This window comes from Leuciscus leuciscus (assembly GCF_965113295.1).
Source record: "Leuciscus leuciscus genome assembly, chromosome: 9".
Lineage (NCBI taxonomy): Eukaryota > Metazoa > Chordata > Actinopteri > Cypriniformes > Leuciscidae > Leuciscus > Leuciscus leuciscus.
The window spans coordinates 35,602,777-35,625,165 of record NC_138733.1 but is presented as its reverse complement, the minus strand read 5'-3'; the positions used below and the strand labels follow the sequence as shown (position 1 = coordinate 35,625,165).

The 22,389-nt window shown below is 36.7% G+C and overlaps 2 protein-coding genes across 2 annotated transcripts; both read right to left on the bottom strand.

Annotated features, from left to right (window-relative positions):
- Positions 1-2,192: 2,192 nt before the first annotated feature.
- Positions 2,193-3,155, bottom strand: LOC309505836 (olfactory receptor 52K2-like; the record flags this gene model as incomplete). The annotated part of the gene is made up of 1 exon (XM_082179291.1): positions 2,193-3,155. The coding sequence occupies one exon, from the start codon at positions 3,153-3,155 to the stop codon at positions 2,193-2,195; it is 963 nt and encodes a 320-aa protein (XP_082035417.1).
- A 15,422-nt stretch (positions 3,156-18,577) lies between these two features.
- or55c1 (odorant receptor family 55, subfamily C, member 1) lies at positions 18,578-19,522 on the bottom strand (the record flags this gene model as incomplete). The annotated part of the gene is made up of 1 exon (XM_082180711.1): positions 18,578-19,522. The coding sequence occupies one exon, from the start codon at positions 19,520-19,522 to the stop codon at positions 18,578-18,580; it is 945 nt and encodes a 314-aa protein (XP_082036837.1).
- Between the last annotated feature and the right edge of the window lie 2,867 nt (positions 19,523-22,389).

The following is a 22,389-nucleotide window of genomic DNA, read 5'->3' as shown; positions in this document are numbered from 1 at the left end:
TTGTTTATTAATTCTAAGAAATATTCATTTCCGGGGGAGGGAAATCTCTTTCTTATTGTACAGTACTACTAAGAGCCTGTAGTCAAAATCTAAATCGTAAAGTAAACTTTGTTGCAAGCAGAGAATCAGAACCAAATACGCATTGTGCACAAGTTGTATTAACTAAATCATAAACATAACTAATCTACTTGCATGGTGTTTGCAGTGGAAACAATTCTTGAAGTTCTTGGAAAAGGATGTTGATGGTTCGGTGAGTGTCAAACGTGGAATTCGCAAACGTTTTCTTCTCCGTTGGATGAAGAAGAAATGATGAACTTGAGTCTGTTCTGGTTGAAGGTTTTCTCTCTCTCCATGAGCACATGACATGCAGATTGGGCCAGAAAGGCCACGCAGGCAACCAAGGAGTGAGGAAGTCGAAGATGGTTGCCCATTCAGTGATTTTTCTTCTGAGTTGGATTGAAAATTCCTCTGCGGTTGATTTATGAATCTTTGTTTTAAGTGTGCTCATTTGCATGTGCAGCTGGATTGGTTTCTGATGAAGAAACTAAGAAAGATTCTTGTAATACTAATATGTTGCGCGGCTATCGGCATATCATGTACACAATCATTTCGATCTTTAAAGTATCAATTATAGAGACCAAACATGGTATAGGTGAGGTTACATTGACCGTTGGCTCTATCATAAAATACACAGTATCAAACAAAATAATAGAAATAAAAGACACCACACAGGACAGTAAATCATTCACACAATTTTCTGGGATGCATGTTCATTTAAAGATCAGTTTGTCTATGAATGCAGCAAAGTCTGTTTTTAGGTCTGTTTCTGTCTTCCCTATGGTCTCTGCCTTGACCACATGACCACATTTTTAACAGCAATACAACCAACTTATCTGATCGTAGTCATGGTTACCAAGACCCTTCTTGCCCTTTTTGGGGGAATGGGACCATAGATCCCAGAGTGAGTTTTAAAGATTATTTGTTAAATATAACAAATAATTGTGTCTGATTTGTCTCAGTCGCTACATACATGAGATTATTGCAAGGCCTTTTCTAGGCATTGGCAACCTAGGAGGTTTCCTAGGCCACCACCAGCTGGAGTGGTGAGCACTTCAACACTGCATTTTAGCAATAATGAACTAGTTAAATAGCATTTAAGCATCTAAGCATCTAAGCATAGGCATAAAATATAATTCTTTTTTAAAAATGTTATCAGAAAGACATGATTAGAAATCAAAAAAAATTGTGTCTAAAGAAAATGTATATGTTTTTTTTTAAACGAATGACTGATGGCATCAACAAAATAACACAGGTTATTTTATAAAATAACAAAAATAGTTTTGGGTAATGGGTAAATGCCATGACCAAAGCTTTGCTAGAAAGCACCTTCTGGATTATAATAATAATAATAATGATAGTAATATTAATAATAATAAAAATAAGTTAAGTGAAATAATAAAGCAGTAATGAGAAAAAGATATGCAGGTTCATGCTATTCCTTCTCCAATTATCTCATACATTATTGTCTCCCTCTCCTGGTAGTAGTCTGTATTGCTGTATTGCTACATATATATATATATATATATATATATATTTTTTTTTACTCAAATCTTTATATGAAGCTTAATTTACATATCATATTATGATTACAGATAACTACAGATTCTAAGCTTTGGTACACCTTATACTGCTGAAAATGATTATATGGTTGAATACCTGATTTTTACGATATTCTGGTAGTGAGTTTTGTTTACTCCATAGAGATTGGCTTCTTAGAGGTGTGTATACTGCAAGTAAGTAGACACTAATAGAAAACATACAGGTAACTAGTTGTATTTCTCTTACAAGGAAAAGAGTATAAATGGAATAAAAACATATATTATTCTATTTAGTAGGCTTTATCAGACAGGCTTGAGAAAAATTGTAGCTGATGGAGAATGCTTTTTTTTTTGTTTTGTTTTTTTGCTAATTGAATTCGTCAATAACAGAATTGGACCTTCAGTTCTGGATTCAAAAATTGTGAACAAGGATATCATTCTTGTAAATTACCATCAGTGTTTACAGTATGTTTATTATTAACTACATATTTTCAGTCCTATATTTTCAAATAGGGCCTATATGGCCATTTTAAACTATAGCTTTAACAAACCAATATGTTACAGTATCAGCATATTATATTGTTGATTTTATTTTTAAATTATATTTCTTTGCAAAGGGAAGACTTTTACTTCTCTAATAAACTGAATAAACTTTTGTCTTATTTCTTTTGTTCTCACTCCATAAACAATTGGGTTAAAGCAACTTGGAAAAAGTAAGTACATTGTGCTCACAAATACACGACTACTGGTAGAAAAATTATTTCTTATTCTGTATGACATAAATGCAATCAGGGCAAAAATCAAACTACATGTCATAACAATGATGTGAGTAATGCAGGTGTTTATGGCCTTCATGTGGGCCTTACCAGATTTAAACACAGAGGTAAAAATCACAGCATAGGAAGCAGTAATGAGAATAAAATCAGCAGTTGGTATAAGGAAAGCAGACAAAAGTCCTACTAAGTTATTAATAGATATATCTCCACATGCTAACTGAACCAACGCCATGTGTTCACAAAAACAGTGATCAATCACATTTGTTAAACAAAATGACAGTTTTCCAGCCAGAGAGACCATGGTGATATTCAGAAGTCCATTTCTGATTAATGGGACAACAATAAACTTTAGAAAGTTAGGGATTTCCATGTATTTATGATAGTAAAGTGGTTTGCATATTGCAAAGTAACGGTCCAGGGCCATCCAAAAAAGCAAAGTGGACTGAAATGAGCCAACAAAATGAATGCAAAACATTTGTATTAAACAACCTGTTAGAGATATCCCACTCCAATTAAATAAAAAACTAAGAAGCATGTTAGGTACAAAAAATACAGGCGAGATCAAGTCTACAACAGCCATTAAACCTATTAGTACATACATAGGAGAATGCAGAGACTTTTGACATATGATTAAATATATGAGAATAGAATTTGCTGTGATAGACAGTAAAAACATCAGAAAGAAAGGGATAAATAAAAAAGGTCTCCATTCTTCTAGGCTGTAGAAACCAATCAGATTGAAGTCTGTGAATGAAATATTTTGTGCAGAAAGATTCTTCATGCTGTTGATAAAAAAAAAAAAAAAAGGAATTAATGCCTAAAGATAAAAACTAAACCATTTTTCCATGTATGTCCAGTAGGCTGTGCTACATTTGAGAGTGATAAATAAAAGAATTATACAGTATTGCTCACAATTATGTTATTCAGTGATTTCACTTTCACAATATGAATTAAAATGCCGAGTGAATGTGCTTTTCATCTGTTATCATTATGAAAGGAATAGAACACACTTAATTTTACCTTACTTGTGAGGCTTCTTTGTTGTACTTTGTTGCTGTGAAGAGAGAGAGAGAGAGAGAGAAAAAATCAAGCTGACCTTTACATGTTAGATGTTCAGTGAATGTTTCATTATATAAAGATAAAGATACAAGATATGATGTTATGTTTAAGTACATAGGCCTTTCATGCATTAACCTGTGCTCTCGATAACTATCATAACTATTGTTTAACTATCATAATTCTTTTTCTTACATGTAAGAGTGAAATGAAAGCGTGACATGAAATCATGGTCTCTAAATACACTATGTCGTGTTCCCATGAGTCTGTAAACTATTCCCATGTTGGAATAGAACCAGCCACAGGTTTTCACTTATGCATTATTTATACACAGTATATATCCCTTATGAAAAAAATAAGTATACTGTACTTCAAGTTCATTTTATTAAGTAGGCTATACCTTAGTAAAGTTCAAGTATATTTTTCAGAATACTCTATTAAGCAATACCAATGTACTAGAAGTATACTTATAAGTGTACTGTTTCAATAATACTTGGGACTTATTGGCCCATTTTTTAGTTTATAAAAGTATACATTTAAGTATACTTAAAAAGTGTAACTGTAGTAAACTTTGAGTACACAACTAGTTTACAACTAAGGGCCCTATCATACACCTAGTGCAATGCAGCGCCAGGCGCGTCGCAAATGTCTTTTGCTAGTTTCAGCCCGACGCAGTTAACATTTTTACGTCCTCGTATTTTTTATTATTTTTTTTCATTTAAAGAGCGTGTTTGTAATGTGCACCTATAGGCGGGTCCACAACGCGCGTACACTCTGCTTATTACCCAGTCAACACGTTGATCTCACAGTGATCTCTCCATATGATCACAATGTGAGTTCACAGTGAGCTATAAGTGTAACCACATTGTGCACTCACTGAAGCTCATTTAGGGGTTATGCGCAACATTCTTCCGGGTTCTACAAAACGGTTTAACTACTTCCGGCCGTCAGCTACTGAGGTAAACACAGCGTAGTAATGGTGACCTTCTAGCTGGTGTTTGCAGGAGTTACAGCTAATATCAATTTCCCATGTACACCGTATTGCCAAACAGACGTACTCTGCTAGACAAGGGATTTAAGTTTTACGCCTCCTCATTTATTCATAATTATGAAGGTATGTAGTATATGTAGCTTTTGCTAATGGCACCCGATATAGCGTTAGCTACCTATCAGTTAGTTTAGACTTGTATGCTATCAGTAGTTTAGCCTTTTATTTTTGCTCACAGATGATTAAAACAATCAAATGAAGACTGCATTTTAGCGATGGGGTTATAGTACCAACAGTATAATCCTGTGTGTTTATGCTGGTCAACCTTCAATTATGTTAGGTAATCCATCTGACTGTAGGTCTAATGTGTCGACTGCCGTTCTGGCAGGTGTTTCAGATTTCTAAAACATTGTTAGAATAATGACAAATGTGATGAATGAATGAATGCTGTTTCTTCTTGTCCACCACTAAGACAGGTTGACAGGTACTGTCAGTGTCAGAACAGCTTGTCAGCTTTGTTGTTGTCGACTTTTGAAACAGTCAAATCAAAATGCATACAATACATTTTAATGTTCGCTAATTATCTCAGTAAACGTTAGAAGATGTTGACTTTTAACAATATTTAATAGTAAATTCACTTACCTTGCAATAAATGCGTTCCCCCACGAACATCTGTCTTGTATTCCGACTATTCCTCAATCCCTTCGCACCGCAGGTTCAAACGTCTTGACCCCGCCATTGCTTCAGTTTCATTGGCTGAATCTGTAAACCAATCATTTTCCTTTCTGCCCTCAGAACATTTTTGAGTAAGTAAAACTCCCATCTGTTGGATTGGCGACAGGAGGTTTCACATTGACTTTACAAAAGAAAGAATCGCGACAACTTCTGTTTGATCCGCAAACTACAAACTAAAAGTCTAAGAGGTTGTGTGCTCATACTATGGCCACAATATGAGCTCATCCCAGCTAGAAATTGTATTGTTCTATGAATGTTTTGAGACTATTATGTTCTTGTAATGTTTTCTGTAGCTAAAATATATATATATATCTTTTTTTTTTTTTACCAGAATGTTCTCCTAAAAGGTATGATAACACTCTCTAAAACATTTTAAACATGTTTAGTGATAACATTGATAGAATTTAGAATATAAATTATCCCCTAACATTCTAAAGTTTTAGTGGGAAGTTTCCCAGCAGACACAGGACTGAACCTCTTAAAAGAGTTTGTTTGAAAGTAATAGTTTGGAGGTCAGTGTTTATTATTATACAGATGTTCTTATTTAAACACTGGTCGAAGTCATGCTTTAAAATCATTACTATAATAAATTATATGAAATGTTGTGCCCTTCATACCACTGCTGCTATGTCATTTGTATTTTTTTTTATGCATTTATACTCATTTTGTTTTCCTACTACTTGCGTTTGCAAGGTCTAACAAGTGTACAACAAATTTAAATAACAATACAAAAAAAATGTCCCTTGATTTCTGGTCATTGGTGTTATCAACTTGTGGAAAGGCAACTTTTAAAAAATCAAAGTTCAGAATACGATCAGGCTGTTTAAATGTGCATATGGTGATTTTCCATTTATCCATCCATTTTCCAAACTGTTTGTCCTATGTAGATTAGGGGAATTAGAGCCTATCCCAGTCTCTCAGGCCGCTGGCATGGAAACACTGTGGATGGATGGGCAGTAAACTTTTCTTTCATAATACTGTAATTTTTACAAGTATTATTATTCTGTTTATTATAATTATTATAATGTCTGACTGACATTTAAGAGTCATGGTGATAAACTTTATGTAACTTTGCCCCATTATGACAGTAGTTAGAGAACTCTTAGAAAGCTCTAATTCATCACTCATTACTGGACTTTGTTTAACAAGACCCATCTCAAGGGTCCTATATGTTTTTGTTGCTATAACAAGGGTCAAACTTAACACTTGGCGGTAAACACACTAAGTAGCACTCAAGGGGAGGCTTAAGATTAGATTGAACCATGAGGTACAGTTGACATCACCAAGGGTCCAATTATCTTATTTTTGTGTTAATAACACTCTGACCACTTATAACAAGAGATCATACCTGTGTATTGAAAAAAGAAAACACCAGGTTTATATTGCATCATTGGTCAGCTTCTGATTGTTTACTTTTAAATGTATTTAATTTTATTAAAAAAAAAAAAACTTCACATGTTGAATCAATGTTGATAATAACATTGACAATCCTTTTAAGTATGTCTTTAGCCTGCCAAAAATAAACAATATACGTAATATAATACAGTTTTGACTGATTGAAAAGCATAAGTTTAAAAAATAAAATAAAATAATCGTGCATGACAAGAGTGTGTGTTAATAATAATTCCTCTTATGTGTCATGGAGCTTCTTCATGGCAAGCTTGAAAGTAGTAGCTGGATCACTCTTGACTTCAGGCTAGACAGAAATCGTTTTAATATCCGAAGGCTCCAGGCAACCACCATTGTGGTTTGCTGGTCTTCTCTCTCCCCAGAAGACCAGCAAACCATCCTTGCAGCTGCAGTGAAGGCCTACAGCAGACTCTGCCTGTCAGTCAACACTTCTAACTAGGCCAGCTTTAAACATTAAAAACCAGACAGCATTCTATCAGAGGACAGCGATATCAATCACAAAATCCACAACCGGATAAAACCAACCTTTGCAGCCCTTGGCAATTTCTGACGAAAGGTCTATCAAAACAACCACCTTCAGCTTGACACCAAAGTTACTATCATTAAAGACATTTGCAGTAGTAAGTATGATTCTCCTGATCAGCTCTGAAGACTGGGTCAATTGCAAATAAGATACCTGAAGCAATTTTGCATGGAGTTTAACCTGGGTTTTTGACCAACGAATGTCTTTTCCAATCCACTCTTATAGTTTAGAGACTATTATTAAAGATTCCACTAGGTGGTGATAAATAATATCATTGGCAGAATCGTTGACATTTGATTTGTTTGAATCAAATGTGTTAGTGTTTTAGTGACTTTCAAAGTACAATACTAGGAGTAAAAAAGACTGCTTCCATCCATTCCTGAAAGTGAAAGTGACACGTGAGGGCCAAGTATGGTAACCCATTCTTGGAATTTGACCTCTGCATTTAACCCATCCAAGTTAATGCACACACATTAGGAGCAGAGTAGTGAGTAGTTAACACACACACAGCAAACGTGGATACACACACCCAGAGCAGCGGGCAGCCTTTGTGTGGTGCCCGGGGAGTGATTTCCCACCGGTTCTGGAATCGAACCAGCAACCTTTGGGTTACCAGTTCAACTCCCCAACCACTAGGCCATGACTGCCCCCTGAATGTAAAAACAACAAACTGAATGTAAAAACAAAGTGTGTGATTTTCTAATGCTATCTCACGACCAATTCGTATGAATTCGTACGAGTGATTAAAAGGTGGCTAATTGAGGTAATACGAGTGAGGTCGTACGAATTCGTACGATTTGTCTAAACCCACGTGATGGGTAGGTTTAGGGGTGGGGTCAGGGGTAGGTCATTCGTATGAATTCATACGAATTAGCCACCTCTTAAAATTCAATATCGGGTTGGATATTCCAACAATTGAGTAGACCGATTTAAATGGTCAGGAATACATGCCTGTACCTCTTTAGACAGCCTCTACTTCTCTTCTTCTCCTCAAGATCTTGTCGTTCCACAAAACACACTACTAAAAGCCACAATGCATGCTGGGAGTCATGCACAATTTTTTTTTGTACTATGCTGGTACTCAACATCAGAGGTGGGAAATCCAGGGGCCAAAGAGTAGAAGTCCTGCCACATGTTTATTCCACCCATAAACTCAGTCAGCTGATTTCACTAATTAGTTCTATCTCCTGTCTGAATTAGCAAATCCAGGTTATTGGAACAAAATACTGAGGAGGACTTTTACTTTCTGAACCTGGACTTTACACCTCTGCATAGCAATTCCACATGTCAGCCAAGAGCATAGAAATAAACCAGAACTGGACCTTATCTTACCCCTTTTCCACCAAGGCAGAGCTGGTGCTGGTTCGGAGCCAGAGCCTAGTTTCAAATCGGTTCTTTGTTTTTCCACCGCCAAAGCACCAGCTCCGAACCAGTAAAACTGGTTCTTAAGTAGCACCAAATCATTGCAGGGTCTAGAACGGAGCCAAGAAAGAACCGCTTGCGTCAGAGGCTGGGGGCGGGGTTACCGTGGCCAACAAGACTGAAGAGAAACTTGTGACCGCCATTTTTAAATAGCAGCTAGTCGAGCTAATAGCAGCTCGATTATAATATCCGTCTATGTAAGTTACGGCGAGCTGCACGAACGCGTTGGATTCGCCGTGTTTGGATGCCGATTTATTTTCGCAAACCCATGAGCATCCATAGTAACGCAACGTCTATTATTGTTGATGCCTTGTTCGAGATGCATCGGAGCAGCGTGGACCGATCAGAACTGCGGGAGTGTTTGGAGATCATACGACTCCTTGTGCTTTTTGATCGCTTTCACAGTGCTTTGATTTCATGTGCTGATCGTTCTGCGAGAAGCCGATGCATCTCGAACAAGTCTGGTGTGTTTGTGTTTGGCGCTACCGCTCTAGCGTTGCTGGGCAACATGATACGTATGCAGTGACGTAAGATATAGCTCTGTCGTGGCTCTCTGGCCGGTGGAAACGCAAACCGGTTCTTAGTAAGCTCGTCAGTCAAACCAACTCCGAACTGGCTCTAGCTCTGAACCAGCACCCGGTTCTTGTTGGTGGAAAAGGGGTATCTGAGCCACGAAATAGTAATTTCAGTCACAGCCTCAGATGAAATCAACTGAAGAGAAAAGAAGATATTACATCTCTGAAGATCTCAGCAGAGGAGGATTAAACAACTCCACAAACAGCATTACCAGCTTCACTTATTACTAACCAGACTGACTTGATTTCTGTCAGACGTCTACAAAAGTTTTTATTGAGAATTAACAGAGGTTTAACTCTAATGTGTTTCATTTGAACTCACCATAACAGTGATTAGTATTTCCATTAGTTGAGCTCTTAACTTTTATTATATCTATTGTTTTTTTGGCTGCTGTGACAGTGTGTTTGTTAAATACTAGGGATGGCTGACGCGAAACAGTCGTTCCGAAGCTTTGCGAGATCCCGAAGCGCAGATGTTTCGAAACACTGATCCGAAGCGTGATTCAAAACACCCATGTCACGTGACTATGGCCAAACGAAGCCTCGAAGTGTTTCACTACGTGTTTCATCAGGTGTGGTCCGCCGAATCAGCGTTTGATTGACAGGGTCGGGAACAGACCACACGTACAATCGCGCATCTGTATAAAAGTGAAATCAACGCAGTTTGACCTCGTGGGTTTTTGTGAGAGGGGTTTGATTTTGAGATAGCGGATTTTTGGTGATATAGTGACATAGTGCGATTTGATTAGTTATAGGCTATTTAGGCTTACATTTAAATTTACACAACACATTGACTGATAGGCTAGAGACAGACAGAGTATACATATAGTGACACATTAATAGATACATAGATATAAATATATATAGCAAGCTAGATTAATAGATAGATACATATATAGATAGATTATAGATACATATATAAATACATAGATAGATTATAGATAGATACATATATAGATACATAGATAGATTATATCTAGATACATAGATAGATTATAGATATATATCTAGATACATAGATAGATTCATATAGATAGATACATAGATAGATACATTTGGATAGATAGATAAAATGGAGGCTCCCCAGAAGAGATGCCATAGATCTGTGGTGTGGGAGCATTTCCGTTTAGAAACCCCAAATAAAGTGAGATGTGTGTATTGTGATCGGCTGCTAGCCTACTACAACAATACATCATCCATGATGCGCCATTTGAGAATTTGAAATTTGCGTATTTGCCCAGAACTCATGATCCACTAACTTACTGGAAAGAGAGAGCAGTAATCTTTCCTCATTTGTATGTAGCTAAAAAATATCTTTGCATGCCAGCAACAAGTGTCCCTTGTGAGAGGATTTTTTCAAAGGCTGGAGAAATTATCTGTAAAAAAAGAAGTAGGCTAAGTCCTTCCACAGCAGAGAAATTGATATTTTTTAATAAAAATCTCTAAAAAAGTGAGACATTGTGGCTTGATTTCTTTTATTAATATTCATTTTGCAGGACCAAAATAACATTATGCACAGTGAGGAGCCTATAGGTTACAAGCTTCACATATTAGAAAAATACAATAATAAAAAAACAACAAATTTTTTTAATGGCTCGTCAAGGTTGTTTCAGATCAACACCTGCAAGTGACCACTAGGTGTCACCGTTGAGACGGGTGTCGGATTGTTTTCGAAGCCTCGAAACAATATGGACCATTTGGTTCAACTGTTTCATTGCTTCACGAAGCCTCGATCTGCCCACCACTATTAAATACATTTGCAGCAGCAAAGAAAGCTAAAGTGAAATGAGATCAGGTGATGATGGTTTCCTGTTGATGGATTTATAATCATCATGAAATAGACTGATTCACTGAAGTACTTTAATTTAACAATTATGTTGTCATATAAATTTTTTTTTTTCACAACACAAATCCTGTGTTACTGCAGCATGAGATCCAGCAATATTATAACAATAAGTTAGAAAACTTTAACAAGCATGAACTCGAATAAGCCAGTTTATGATGACACACACAGACATCAACAATCAGCGTATGAATCTCAACAATGGTGACAATCAAAAGTACCTTGCTGCAATGCATGCTGGGTCCCAGCATAGTACAAAACTCCCAGAATGCATTTCAACATGAATAAATTATGCAGCTGAATTGTCCTATAATTTAGTTTGATTCTAAATATTTGCTTTTATTTTTTGCTGTTGTTTTTGTTGTGAATTAGTAGCTTTTCAGTGATGTTCTGAATTAATCTGTTTATCTAAATATTTGTGATTGTCACCATTGTTGAGATTCATACGCTGATTGTTGATATCTGTGTGTGTCAGCATAAACCATATTTTTTTTCATGTTTGTTTAAAGATTTAAAGTGATTATTATATTGCTGGATCTCATGCGGCAGTAACACAGGATTTGTGATGTGAATATTTTAGTGGAACAACATAATTGTTAGATTATAAAAAACCTCAGTGAATCAGTCTGTTTCATGATGATTATAGATCCATCAACAGGTAACCATCATCACCTGATCTCATTTCACTTTAGCTTACTTTACTGCTGCAAATGTGTTTGATAAACACACAGTCATAGCATCCAATAAAGATGAAAGATATAATAAGAGTTAAGAGCCCAACTAATGGAAATACTAATCACTGTTATGGTGAGTTCAAATGAAACACATTAGAGTTAAACCTCAAGTCAGTCTGGTTAGTAATAAGTAGGGTTGGGTACCGAAACCCGGTTCCAATAGGGAACCGGTTCCGACGTAAACGGTAGTATCGAGACCGAATAAGAACGAAACTTTCGGTGCCTGATTTCGGTGCCTGACTTTTTTCACCGCCCCCTATAAAACATCTCGCGGCACGAATGATCCAATAACAAAACATCTCCAGTTAACCAGCAGAGCATTCATTTAGTTCGTTTGTTAAATAAGAGACGATCTAGCGCTGAACTGTGTTTTTTAAATCAAGTGATCAAAGTGCTCGTTGCCGCTGCGATCAGTGGCGCGGATACAGTGTTTTCTCTTGTGGCTCGCGCACACCGCACTTTCTTCACTCGGACGCGCGCTTCAATACGTTGCAGAGATCGATCTATTTATGAGGCGCCTTCTATATGAGTATGTGCGCGGAGAGTTTGTGTGTGCGTGCTCGCGTCTCAGATGAGTATGTGCGCGAGTTTGTGTGTGTGTGTGTGTGTGCTTGCGTCTCAGATGAGTATGTGCGCGAGTTTGTGTGTGTGTGTGTGTGTGCTCGCGTCTCAGATGAGAATGTGCGCGGAGAGTTTGTGTGTGTGTGTGTGTGTGTGTGCTTGCGTCTCAGATGAGTATGTGCGCGAGTTTGTGTGTGTGTGTGTGCTCGCGTCTCAGATGAGAATGTGCGCGGAGAGTTTGTGTGTGTGTGTTTGCTCGCGTCTCAGATGAGTATGTGCGCGGAGAGTTCCGCGCATCTCGTGTGTGTAGAGTTTGCGTGTGTGTGTGTGCGTGAGCGACTTAAGATGTGACGTTGTGCATTTCATATAGTTAGAGCATTCAGCAGTAGGCTATAGGCCTACATGTATGTGTGACTACTTAGTATATGTGTATGCAAGCGTTTTATGTGTGCGTGAATGAAGTTCGATTTAGGCCCTAGACGGCGCCTCATATCTATTCGTTCTGGTGAAATCACAACATATAATGCACACACAAAGTGTCCCTGCTTGATATACAACCACTGATGAGCATAATCGGTAAAAAAAATAAAAAATAAAAAAACCTACGAATGCGGATTAGAACCCAAAACCTCTGACACTCTTGACTAAAGTTCAAATTCAGCTGCAGTGTATATATAATACACATATATAAATAATATGAGAAGACAAAATTTTTATCTTAACTTAAGTGTTTTCGGCTACATCAGCACAATTTTTAATTTGATCAGAAATCAGAAAATCTTTTTCAGAAAACACACACAGGTATTATTATTTTTTTGACAAAGTGTGTGCGGTTTCGTTTTCTTAAGTACCGGTTTAAGAACCGCTTAAGCACCGGAACCGTTTGAAAAATACCGAGTAGGTACTGGTATCGGATAAAACCCAACCAATACCCAACCCTAGAATTAAGTGAAGCTGGTAATGCTGTTTGTGGAGTTGTTTAATCCTCCTCTGCTGAGATCTTCAGAGATTTAATGTCTTCTTTTCTCTTCAGTTGATTTCATCTGAGGCTGTGACTGAAATTACTATTTTGTGGCTACGAAAAGGTCCAGTTCTGGTTTATTTCTTTGCTCTTGGCTGACATGTGGCATTGCTATGCAGAGGTGTAAAGTCAAGGTTCAGAAAGTAAAAGTCCTCCTCAGTATTTTGTTCCAATAACCTGGATTTGCTAATTCAGACAGGAGATATAACTAATTAGTGAAATCAGCTGACTGAGTTTATGGGTGGAATAGGACTTCTACTCTTTGGCCCCTGGATTTCCCACCACTGCCCAACATGCATTGCAGCATTCAACTTTTTTGATTGTCACCATTGTTGAGATTCATATGCCGATTCTTGATCTCTGTGTGTGTCTGGCTGATCTAGAAATTCAATAAAGTTTTGAACATTAACTTAATAAAATCTTTCATATGTTCTGGTTGTTTAAAGTCTGATAGACCTCGATCTGTAAAATACAGTGATACCATAATCAAAAATCCAAAACATCACCCATGTAAACATATTAGACATTAAATGAGATCAGTGAATGGACCACTAGTAGATGGTGATTGTGACCTAGTGATGGTAGTCTGACACTGAAGCTTTGACACGTGCTTCAAACCATTAACAACAGTTCCATTTGAACCACTGCTCAGAAGGTTGCTTTGGTGCGGAAAAATCACGTGTCATATGTCGTCCGAAGCAGCAACTGCTTCATTCTCTGAATGAATCACCTGAGTGGTTTGCAGCGCCATCGCCACAAGCGAACCAGTCTGGTGCTGTCAGTGCAGTGTAGGTACAGCGGTACAGGACGGATCTACCACTGGAAAGATCTGAAGACCCACTGGTGTACTGGATAAATCACAAAAAATGTGTACCCTCACCTTTTTATAGGTAGGTGCGTGCACTAGATTTATTTCACTCGTCTTAGAGCCTCCTGTCCACTAACTACACTCTCAGAAAAAAAGGTCACTGTCACTGTGGGGGTACCTTTTCAAAAGGTACACCTTTGTACCTAAAGAGTGCATTAAAGTCCCTCAAAGGTACATATTAGAACCCTTTTGAAAGGGTACTGTCCCAGTGACAGCTTTTGTACCTGTTTTTCTGAGAGTGTAGCCAAGATAATTTACCGGTAGATGCAGCCTTGGCACTTCACCAGGCGAGGTCACTGTTACTGAAGCTTTGAGTAATGAACCCATTTTCAAAACAATTCTTCTAAGTGGTTCAGTGCTTCACCAAATCTTCATTTGCCCATCACTATTGTGACCATTAACTAATAATCACCTGATCCTGTTTTCTTTCAGATTTAATGCCATAGCAAATATATTTTAAAGACACAGCTACCACAGCCAAAGAAAACCTTTTGTTCAAAAGTCAAGGGGCAAGAGCCCAACTAAATCAAACACTGATCACCATCATGGTAACATCAAATGAAAATGAAATGACATATAAACCTCTGTCACTGTTTAATAATAACTTATGTAAACATCTAACATAAATAAAGATAATCTGGTTAGTAATAAGTGAAACTGGTAATTCTGTTTGTGGAGTTGTTTAATCCTCCTCTGCTGAGATCTTCAGAGATTTAATCTCTTCTTTTATCTTCAGTTGATTACTTTTTTTTTCCTGTTCTTCTTGTTCCTCTTTCCTTCAATGATTCTGCTTGTTAACAGCAGGTGTTCATCAGTGTCTGAATTAACTCACTTGTTTTTATTCACTCAAACAAGTGGACTATATTAAGTCAAGTCAAGTCAAGTTTATTTGTATAACGCTTTTCACAATACAGATTGTATCAAAGCAGCTTCACAGTATTAAATTAAAATAATACAACAAAGTTTGTTTCAAGAGGAATTTATTGATTGATAAAATTAAATTAAATATCCCCAAAATATCCCCAACTGAGCAAGCCAAAGGCAACAGTGGCAAGGAACCGAAAAACTTCATCAAGTGACCTAATGGTGTCCTAAAACTCCATCAGGTGACCTAATGCAGAAAAAAAAAAACCTTGGGAGAACCCAGGCTCAGTCGGGGGCCAGTTCTCCTCTGGCATTTATGAGCTAGAGGCCGGATTGTAGTTTGATCTGTAGGATTATATGAATGCCTGGCTGAAGAGATGCGACTTTTATCTAGTTTTAAACTGGGAGAGCGAGTCTGAGCAACGAACAGTATCAGGAAGACTATTCCAGAGTTTTGGAGCCAAATGTGAGAATGCTCTCCCTCCTTTGGTGGTTCTGGATATCCTAGGTATGACCAAAAGCCTTGAATTTAGTGATCTTAAAGAGCGCGATGGATTATAGGGAGATAAAAGATCCGTTAAATAGACTGGAGCTAAGCCGTTTAGGGCTTTATAGGTCAGTAGCAATACCTTGTAATTAATACGGAACTTTATAGGTAACCAATGCAGTGATGATAAAATCGGTGTTATATGATCATATTTTCTTGATCTAGTAAGAACTCTAGCGGCGGCATTTTGGACTAACTGTAGCTTGTTTATTGAGGATGCAGGACAACCAGCTAGTAAAGCATTACAGTAATCCAGTCTCGAGGTCATGAATGCATGAACTAACTTTTCTGCATCAGAAACTGATAGCATATTACGTAGCTTAGCAATGTTTCTAAGGTGGAAAAATGCTGTTTTTGTAACATATGAAATATGATTTTCAAAAGACAGGTTGCAATCGAGTATGACACCCAGGTCTTTTAATGTAGAGGATAAAGTAACAGGACATCCTATGATGTTAAAGTTGTATTGTGCGAGGTTTTGTGGGCGGTTTTTTGAACCGATAAGTATTACCTCTGTCTTGTCTGGATTTAATAAAAGAAAATTACGGGTCATCCAATCTTTTATATCTTTAACACACTCTGTCAATTTGGAAAATTTTGCGTTTTCATCCGGCCGTGATGAAATATATATTTGAGTGTCATCAGCATAACAATGGAAACTAATTCCATGTTTCCTTATAATATTTCCAAGTGGCATCATATATATTGAAAATAACAGAGGGCCTAATACAGATCCCTGCGGCACTCCATAGTTTACTGGAGTTATGATCGATTTTTCTCCATTTAAATAGACAAAATGGTAGCGGTCAGATAGGTATGATTTGAACCAGCTTAGTGCTTGTCCTTGAACACCAGTATAATTTTGTAGTCGATCTAAGAGTAATGTATGATCTATAGTATCGAACGCAGCACTAAGATCAAGTAAAACTAGTATTGAGATACAGCCTTGGTCAGAAGCTAAAAGTAAATCATTTGTGATTTTAACGAGCGCAGTTTCAGTGCTATGATGCGGTCTGAATCCAGACTGAAACTTTTCATAGATCTCATTTTGTTGCAAGAAAGAGCCCAGTTGAGCGGACACCACTTTTTCTAATATTTTAGACATAAATGGAAGATTTGAAATGGGTCTATAATTTGCTAGATTATTATGATCTAATTGTGGTTTCTTAATGAGAGGTTTTATAACTGCCAGTTTAAATGTTCTTGGAACATGACCTAAAGATAAAGACGAGTTAATAATATTGAGGAGAGGATCTTCCACTACAGGTAACACTTATTTCAGTAGTTTAGTTGGTATAGGATCTAATAAACATGTTGTTGTTTTAGATGAAGTGATAAGTTTATTTAACTCTTTTTGTTCTATAGTTGTAAAGCACTGTAATTGTTCTTTCGGGGTGATAATTGAAGCTGAATTATAAGGCGCGATTGAAGATTGAACGTTTACAATTGTGGTTCTGATGCTTTCTATTTTCTCAGTGAAGAAGTTCATGAAATCATTACTACTGAACTGTAACGGGATATTTTGTTCGGGTGACGTCTGTTTATTTGTTAGTCTAGCCACGGTGTTAAATAAAAACCTTGGATTGTTTTGGTTGTTTTCTATTAGTTATATATTATATTAGTGTAGGGGATAGTGAATGAGGGTATAGGGTGTGATTTGGAACACAACCGCTGAGTGTCGTCTGTTAATTCACAGTAAATTCCTGTAGGCTACTTTCTCGAAAACTACAAATATCACCCAGAATGCATTTTTTTTCTACGGTATATTGCTGTTTTAAGCAATAAGTAAGTAATTAAATAATTTGGCCCTTTTTTATGGTGTAAATATAATGCTATAGATCTAAATATAATGCTATAATCAACACTTTTCACGATTAGTAAACCTTGAGAACTGTAATAGTGAAGAAACTATTGAGTAAAAACTCAATCCTGTTACTCATATGACAGAAATAACAGGAGTGAGTTAAAGTAAGAGGAGTGAGTATAGAGTCCTCTGTTTTGTTGATTTAATACTAAATATTAGTTGATATAAAACTATTCACATAAATTATGAGTTTTAAGGTTGCAATCACTTAAATTGTAGACATAAGTATTAGTTTTACAATGTAAACACCATACTTCCAGGGAGCCTGTCTACCACAAAGTGACTTCAACTTTGTCTTTCTTATACTTTGTAGAAGATGAAGAGAACCCATAGTATGCAGGTGTCAGAATCACCCACCCATGGCATACTGCAAGGGAAGGAGCGAGACACACCCGCAACCTTCTCTTTTCCCCCCTTTTTGTCTTAACTTGGCAACTAGTAAATAGCCTACACTAAGTTTCATCATGCAAGCATGTGTGGAAGTATTTAATGAATGCATTTATGTTTATTCAATTTGGTTGGAAATAAACTACAGTATACAATGCATGAACACAATAATAAAGCAGTTTTTTTTTTAAACATTAAGTTATCAAATTAGTCCAATGGAACTAGCAGCAGTTAATACCAATAGAGAGCAAGTTGTGAGTAGAATGAACTCATGCACATATGTGTCACAAAACATTGGTTGCAGTACAGAGGAAGTTGTCAGGATCCAGATGCAGAAGCTTCTCTTTATTAAACTTATTCAACAAACTCACAACTTTACAAAACACTGGAGATTCTCTGGAATAAGGACTTAACAACCAACGTAGTCAAAACGTAGAACTGACCCTGAACAGAAAGACACACATGACTCAAGTACACTGCAAACAGAGGAACTAACAAGACTTATTAACTAGACACAACTGAACTCAAACGCTAATCAAGACAAACATGCAGGGGAAACTGAGGATGACAGAACCAAACGACACACAAAACACAAGACTAGAAAAACAGACATGAATGAAAACACACATAAAACGTGACAATATGGTGAACAACAAACTATAGAAAAAAAAAAAATTGCTTGGAATTTTTCTGCAGACTTGGATTTGACATCTTGGATGAAAACAAAAAAGCTACAATAGACAATTTGCAAAAGAATATGACAAAACTCTTATTATAAATGTCTAACATGGACTGTATTTGACAATCAATATGTAGTAACTTTATTAAATTTAAAAAGATTCACAATTTGAGTTCTAATTTCTGTGGTTCTGAGACCATAAATAATAGGGTTACATATTGCAGGAACAAGGTGATACATTGCGCTAGTTAAGATACGGATATCTCGGGGTATTGTAGCTACTCTATACCCAACAAATGCAGCAGTAACACTAATATAGGCTATTACTATGGTCATTATGTGTGTGGTGCATGTATGAATGGCTTTGTGGCGGGATTCACCAGAAGGAGAGCGAAATATAACTACAAAAATGATGACATAAGAGCAGAATATCACAAAACAATCAGTGGATGTTACACCAAAAGCTACTGTAAGAGCTAAATAGTTTTTAGAAATATCATTACAAGCTAGATTGACAACAGATGTATGCTCACAGAAACTGTGGTAAACCATATTTGTTTTACAAAAAGTAAGTGGCACAACTAGACCAACCATGGCAATAATGAGAACTGCGTTCCGAATGCTAAGAACTGCAGAGAAAATAAGTGAGTTTGTCATATTTACAAAATCATTGTAACGTAAAGGATAAATAATAGCAAAATATCGGTCCACAGCCATCCCAAGCAATATGGTGGACTGAAAACAAGCAGAAAAATGCAAACAAAACATTTGTATTAGGCATTCGTGTCGTGTAATTGTATTCCAGTCCAACAAAAAACCGAACAACATCCTTGGAATAAAGTAAATGGGCACAAAGAACCCCAAAAGTGCAATCAGTCCAATTAAAATATACATGGGAGCATGCAGTTTTCTATGTTTTGCAATGACAATAATCAAAATGCCATTAGCAAATAATGTATAGATTAAGATTATGCAAAAAGGAATGAAGAGTAGAGGCCGGTACCCTTTAAGGTCACTGAATCCAATTAACTGGAAATCAGTAAAAGAGACGTTGTTTGATTGGTCACCCATTCTGCTTTTTTTAAAGTGTGTAGTACAGACCTTCAAAAATAAAACAACAAAAATAAACAGCAGTTATTCCTCATATTTTGTAAACTCGTTAACCTCAATGTCAAATACATAAAAATATAAACTTTTTAAATATATACAAAACAATGACAATACATTACCTATCTGAACATATTAAGCATAAAAAATCAAGAAGAAATTAGCAAAATTACAGTTTTTCATATTTAGTTTAAAGTTCTCCTGTACTCCCATGAAACAGTCTGTCTTATCTATCCCTGTTCTGTCTTTCCCTGCCACTGAGCAAACTCTTCCCTGCTCTTAAATACTCTATCTTTCCCTCCCTCAGCATTGCATGGGGATTTGGGGCTTGTTAAATTAGAACACAATTAGTCACAGCCTTCTTTTCAGACAGTGTTTTCTTTTTTTCTGTAAGACTGTTGGGGCGGTATTTTCTTGCTTTAAACATTTAGTGATATAACTCTTAATTGATATAGATGAACTATATAACTTATTTTACACTTAAATGAGATGAACACCCCTCAATAGAATAATTAGAATAGCCACTATTTCCGTTTTAAATCAGGATGCTCTTCATTGGTGAATTAATTAAATGCATAATTTTACCAGATACATTATCCAACATTCAAAATAACTGCTGCATTCAATTCATAAAGTATATATATCCTAGGTGTCCTTTTACTAATCCCAGTTTTTGAACATTTTCACTTTTTTGGTTGTTGCCATCATTAGTACATTTTTCACATTATATTGGGTAAGCTGTTACAGTGGGCACCCAATTGACACTGATTTGAGAAGACTATATGATGGTTTGAAACTAATCTAAATGATCTAAAAAAAATAATAAAAAAAAACGAAACATACTTTAAATGTATTACATTTAATTGCTTTGCAACATAAATTCAGCGGTACAACAATAATTATACTGAAAAAAATGGCATAGTAAAAATTATACATTTTTGTTCCCAACATCCCATAGCAACATTGTGACGGCCTAGATCCGTCCCACATGGAATGACGATCTGGCCCACATGCAGCGTGGAACGACGGCTCTTGGGTGGCCCAATCCTGTTTGCCTCTTCCTTTACTACTGCAAATGTATTTAACAAACACATTGTCACTGCAGCCAAAAAATACAAAATATATAATAAGAGTTAAGAGCCCAACTAATTGACACACTAATCACCATTATGGTGACTTCAAATGAAACACATTAGAGTTAAACCCCTATTAATTCTCAATAACAACTTTTGTAGATGTCTAACAAAAATAAAGTCAGTCTGGTTAGTAATAAGATTTAATGTCTTCTTTAATCTTCAGTTGATTTCATCTAAGACTGTGGCTGGAAGTCAGTTGTAGTTCTTGTGTTTCTGCTCGTCTCTTTTTCTGTTCTCTTCTTTCCTTCAGTGATTCTGCTTGTTCACAGGCTTATTAAGGCTGAGATGACTCCATATTTAATATACACAGATTTTGTGGCTCAGAAACGGTCCAGTTCTGGTTGAATTATTTTGCTCTTGGCTGACATGTGGCATTGCTATGGCCTGCTTGTGGCCCAGATCTGGCAAACAGGAGTGAGCCACCCATGGGCCGTCATTCCAAGCTGCATGTGGACCAGATCATCATTCCACATGTGCTAGATGTGGGACGAATCTGGGCTGTCACAATGTTGCTATGTGGGATACTCTACTCATAACAACTTACATGTTCTAATGAACAAGGCTGCTTTAGGATACTTTTTAAAATAGCTAATGGCAATGATCCCTGCTTTCCATCCACCTTCATTGTTTGGGAAAAGCAGCATTCTATATCAAACTAAATATTTTTGTTTCACATGTGTGATTTTGTGTAACGTTCCAAATACTGTAAGTGGAAGTATGTTGGTCACAGCAGGAAGGTCACTGGTCCTGGCTGAGCCTTTCTTAGCGTAGAGTTTATTCTTCCTGTAGTGATGTCCCCTGCCCACAGTTTAAGATGCTGCGATAGGCTTTCAGCATCCATGTAGACCACATAGGCAATTTGATTAAGGGCTGGTTCTTCAATAGTTACTAACTATGGAAAAACAACTTCCCATTTGACATTTTTATTTCAGACATGCAAACCTGAAAACATATGTCTTTGAAATGTGTCCTGTCTAAAGCATGCTATAGTACATCATCTCCTTAAGCTTATGATGCAGTTGAACATGAAATTATTTTATAGCGTTTGTGTCAATGGGTAGGGACGGACCCTTTTCTTCTCACTTTAAGAAGTACAAATGCTGGGGAAAAAACTGGGAAATTATTTCTCAGATTCTGCAGTTTGTGGGGTTCCACAGGGGTCAATTCTGGGGCCCATATTGTTTTCTTTCTACATGTTACCACTCAGTTTTATTTGTCAAAAATATAATGTTGCATATCATTGTAAAGCTCCCGCAAATATTTAGGATCTGGTTTATCATACGACAAGGCCATTTAGCCCTGTAAGACCCAAATATAGAAAAAAATGAGCAAAACATTTTTTGACCTCCCAGATATTGTTTTAGGAGGCCTCTGATGTAGAAATGAAAGAGTTTTCAGATTTTTTACGTTTTAGTAAGTTTTTAGGAAAATGTTGTAAATTTGCAACATCTGAGTCACTTGCATCAGTGTCGTCTGAGTCCATTTCAAAATCGCTCTCTCCATTTTGGACTGAAGCAATCACATCCTGCACACTGAATAAAAGACCTTTCTGCGCTGGTGGCATTCTGAAATGGAAAAAAGTAAAAAATAATGAAGTTAAATATGTGAATAATACATATGGGTCTTACATTGTAGTAGATAAACTGAAAGAATAGACAGGGTGGTAGACCATGTGGGTAGAAATCTAAGTATTCC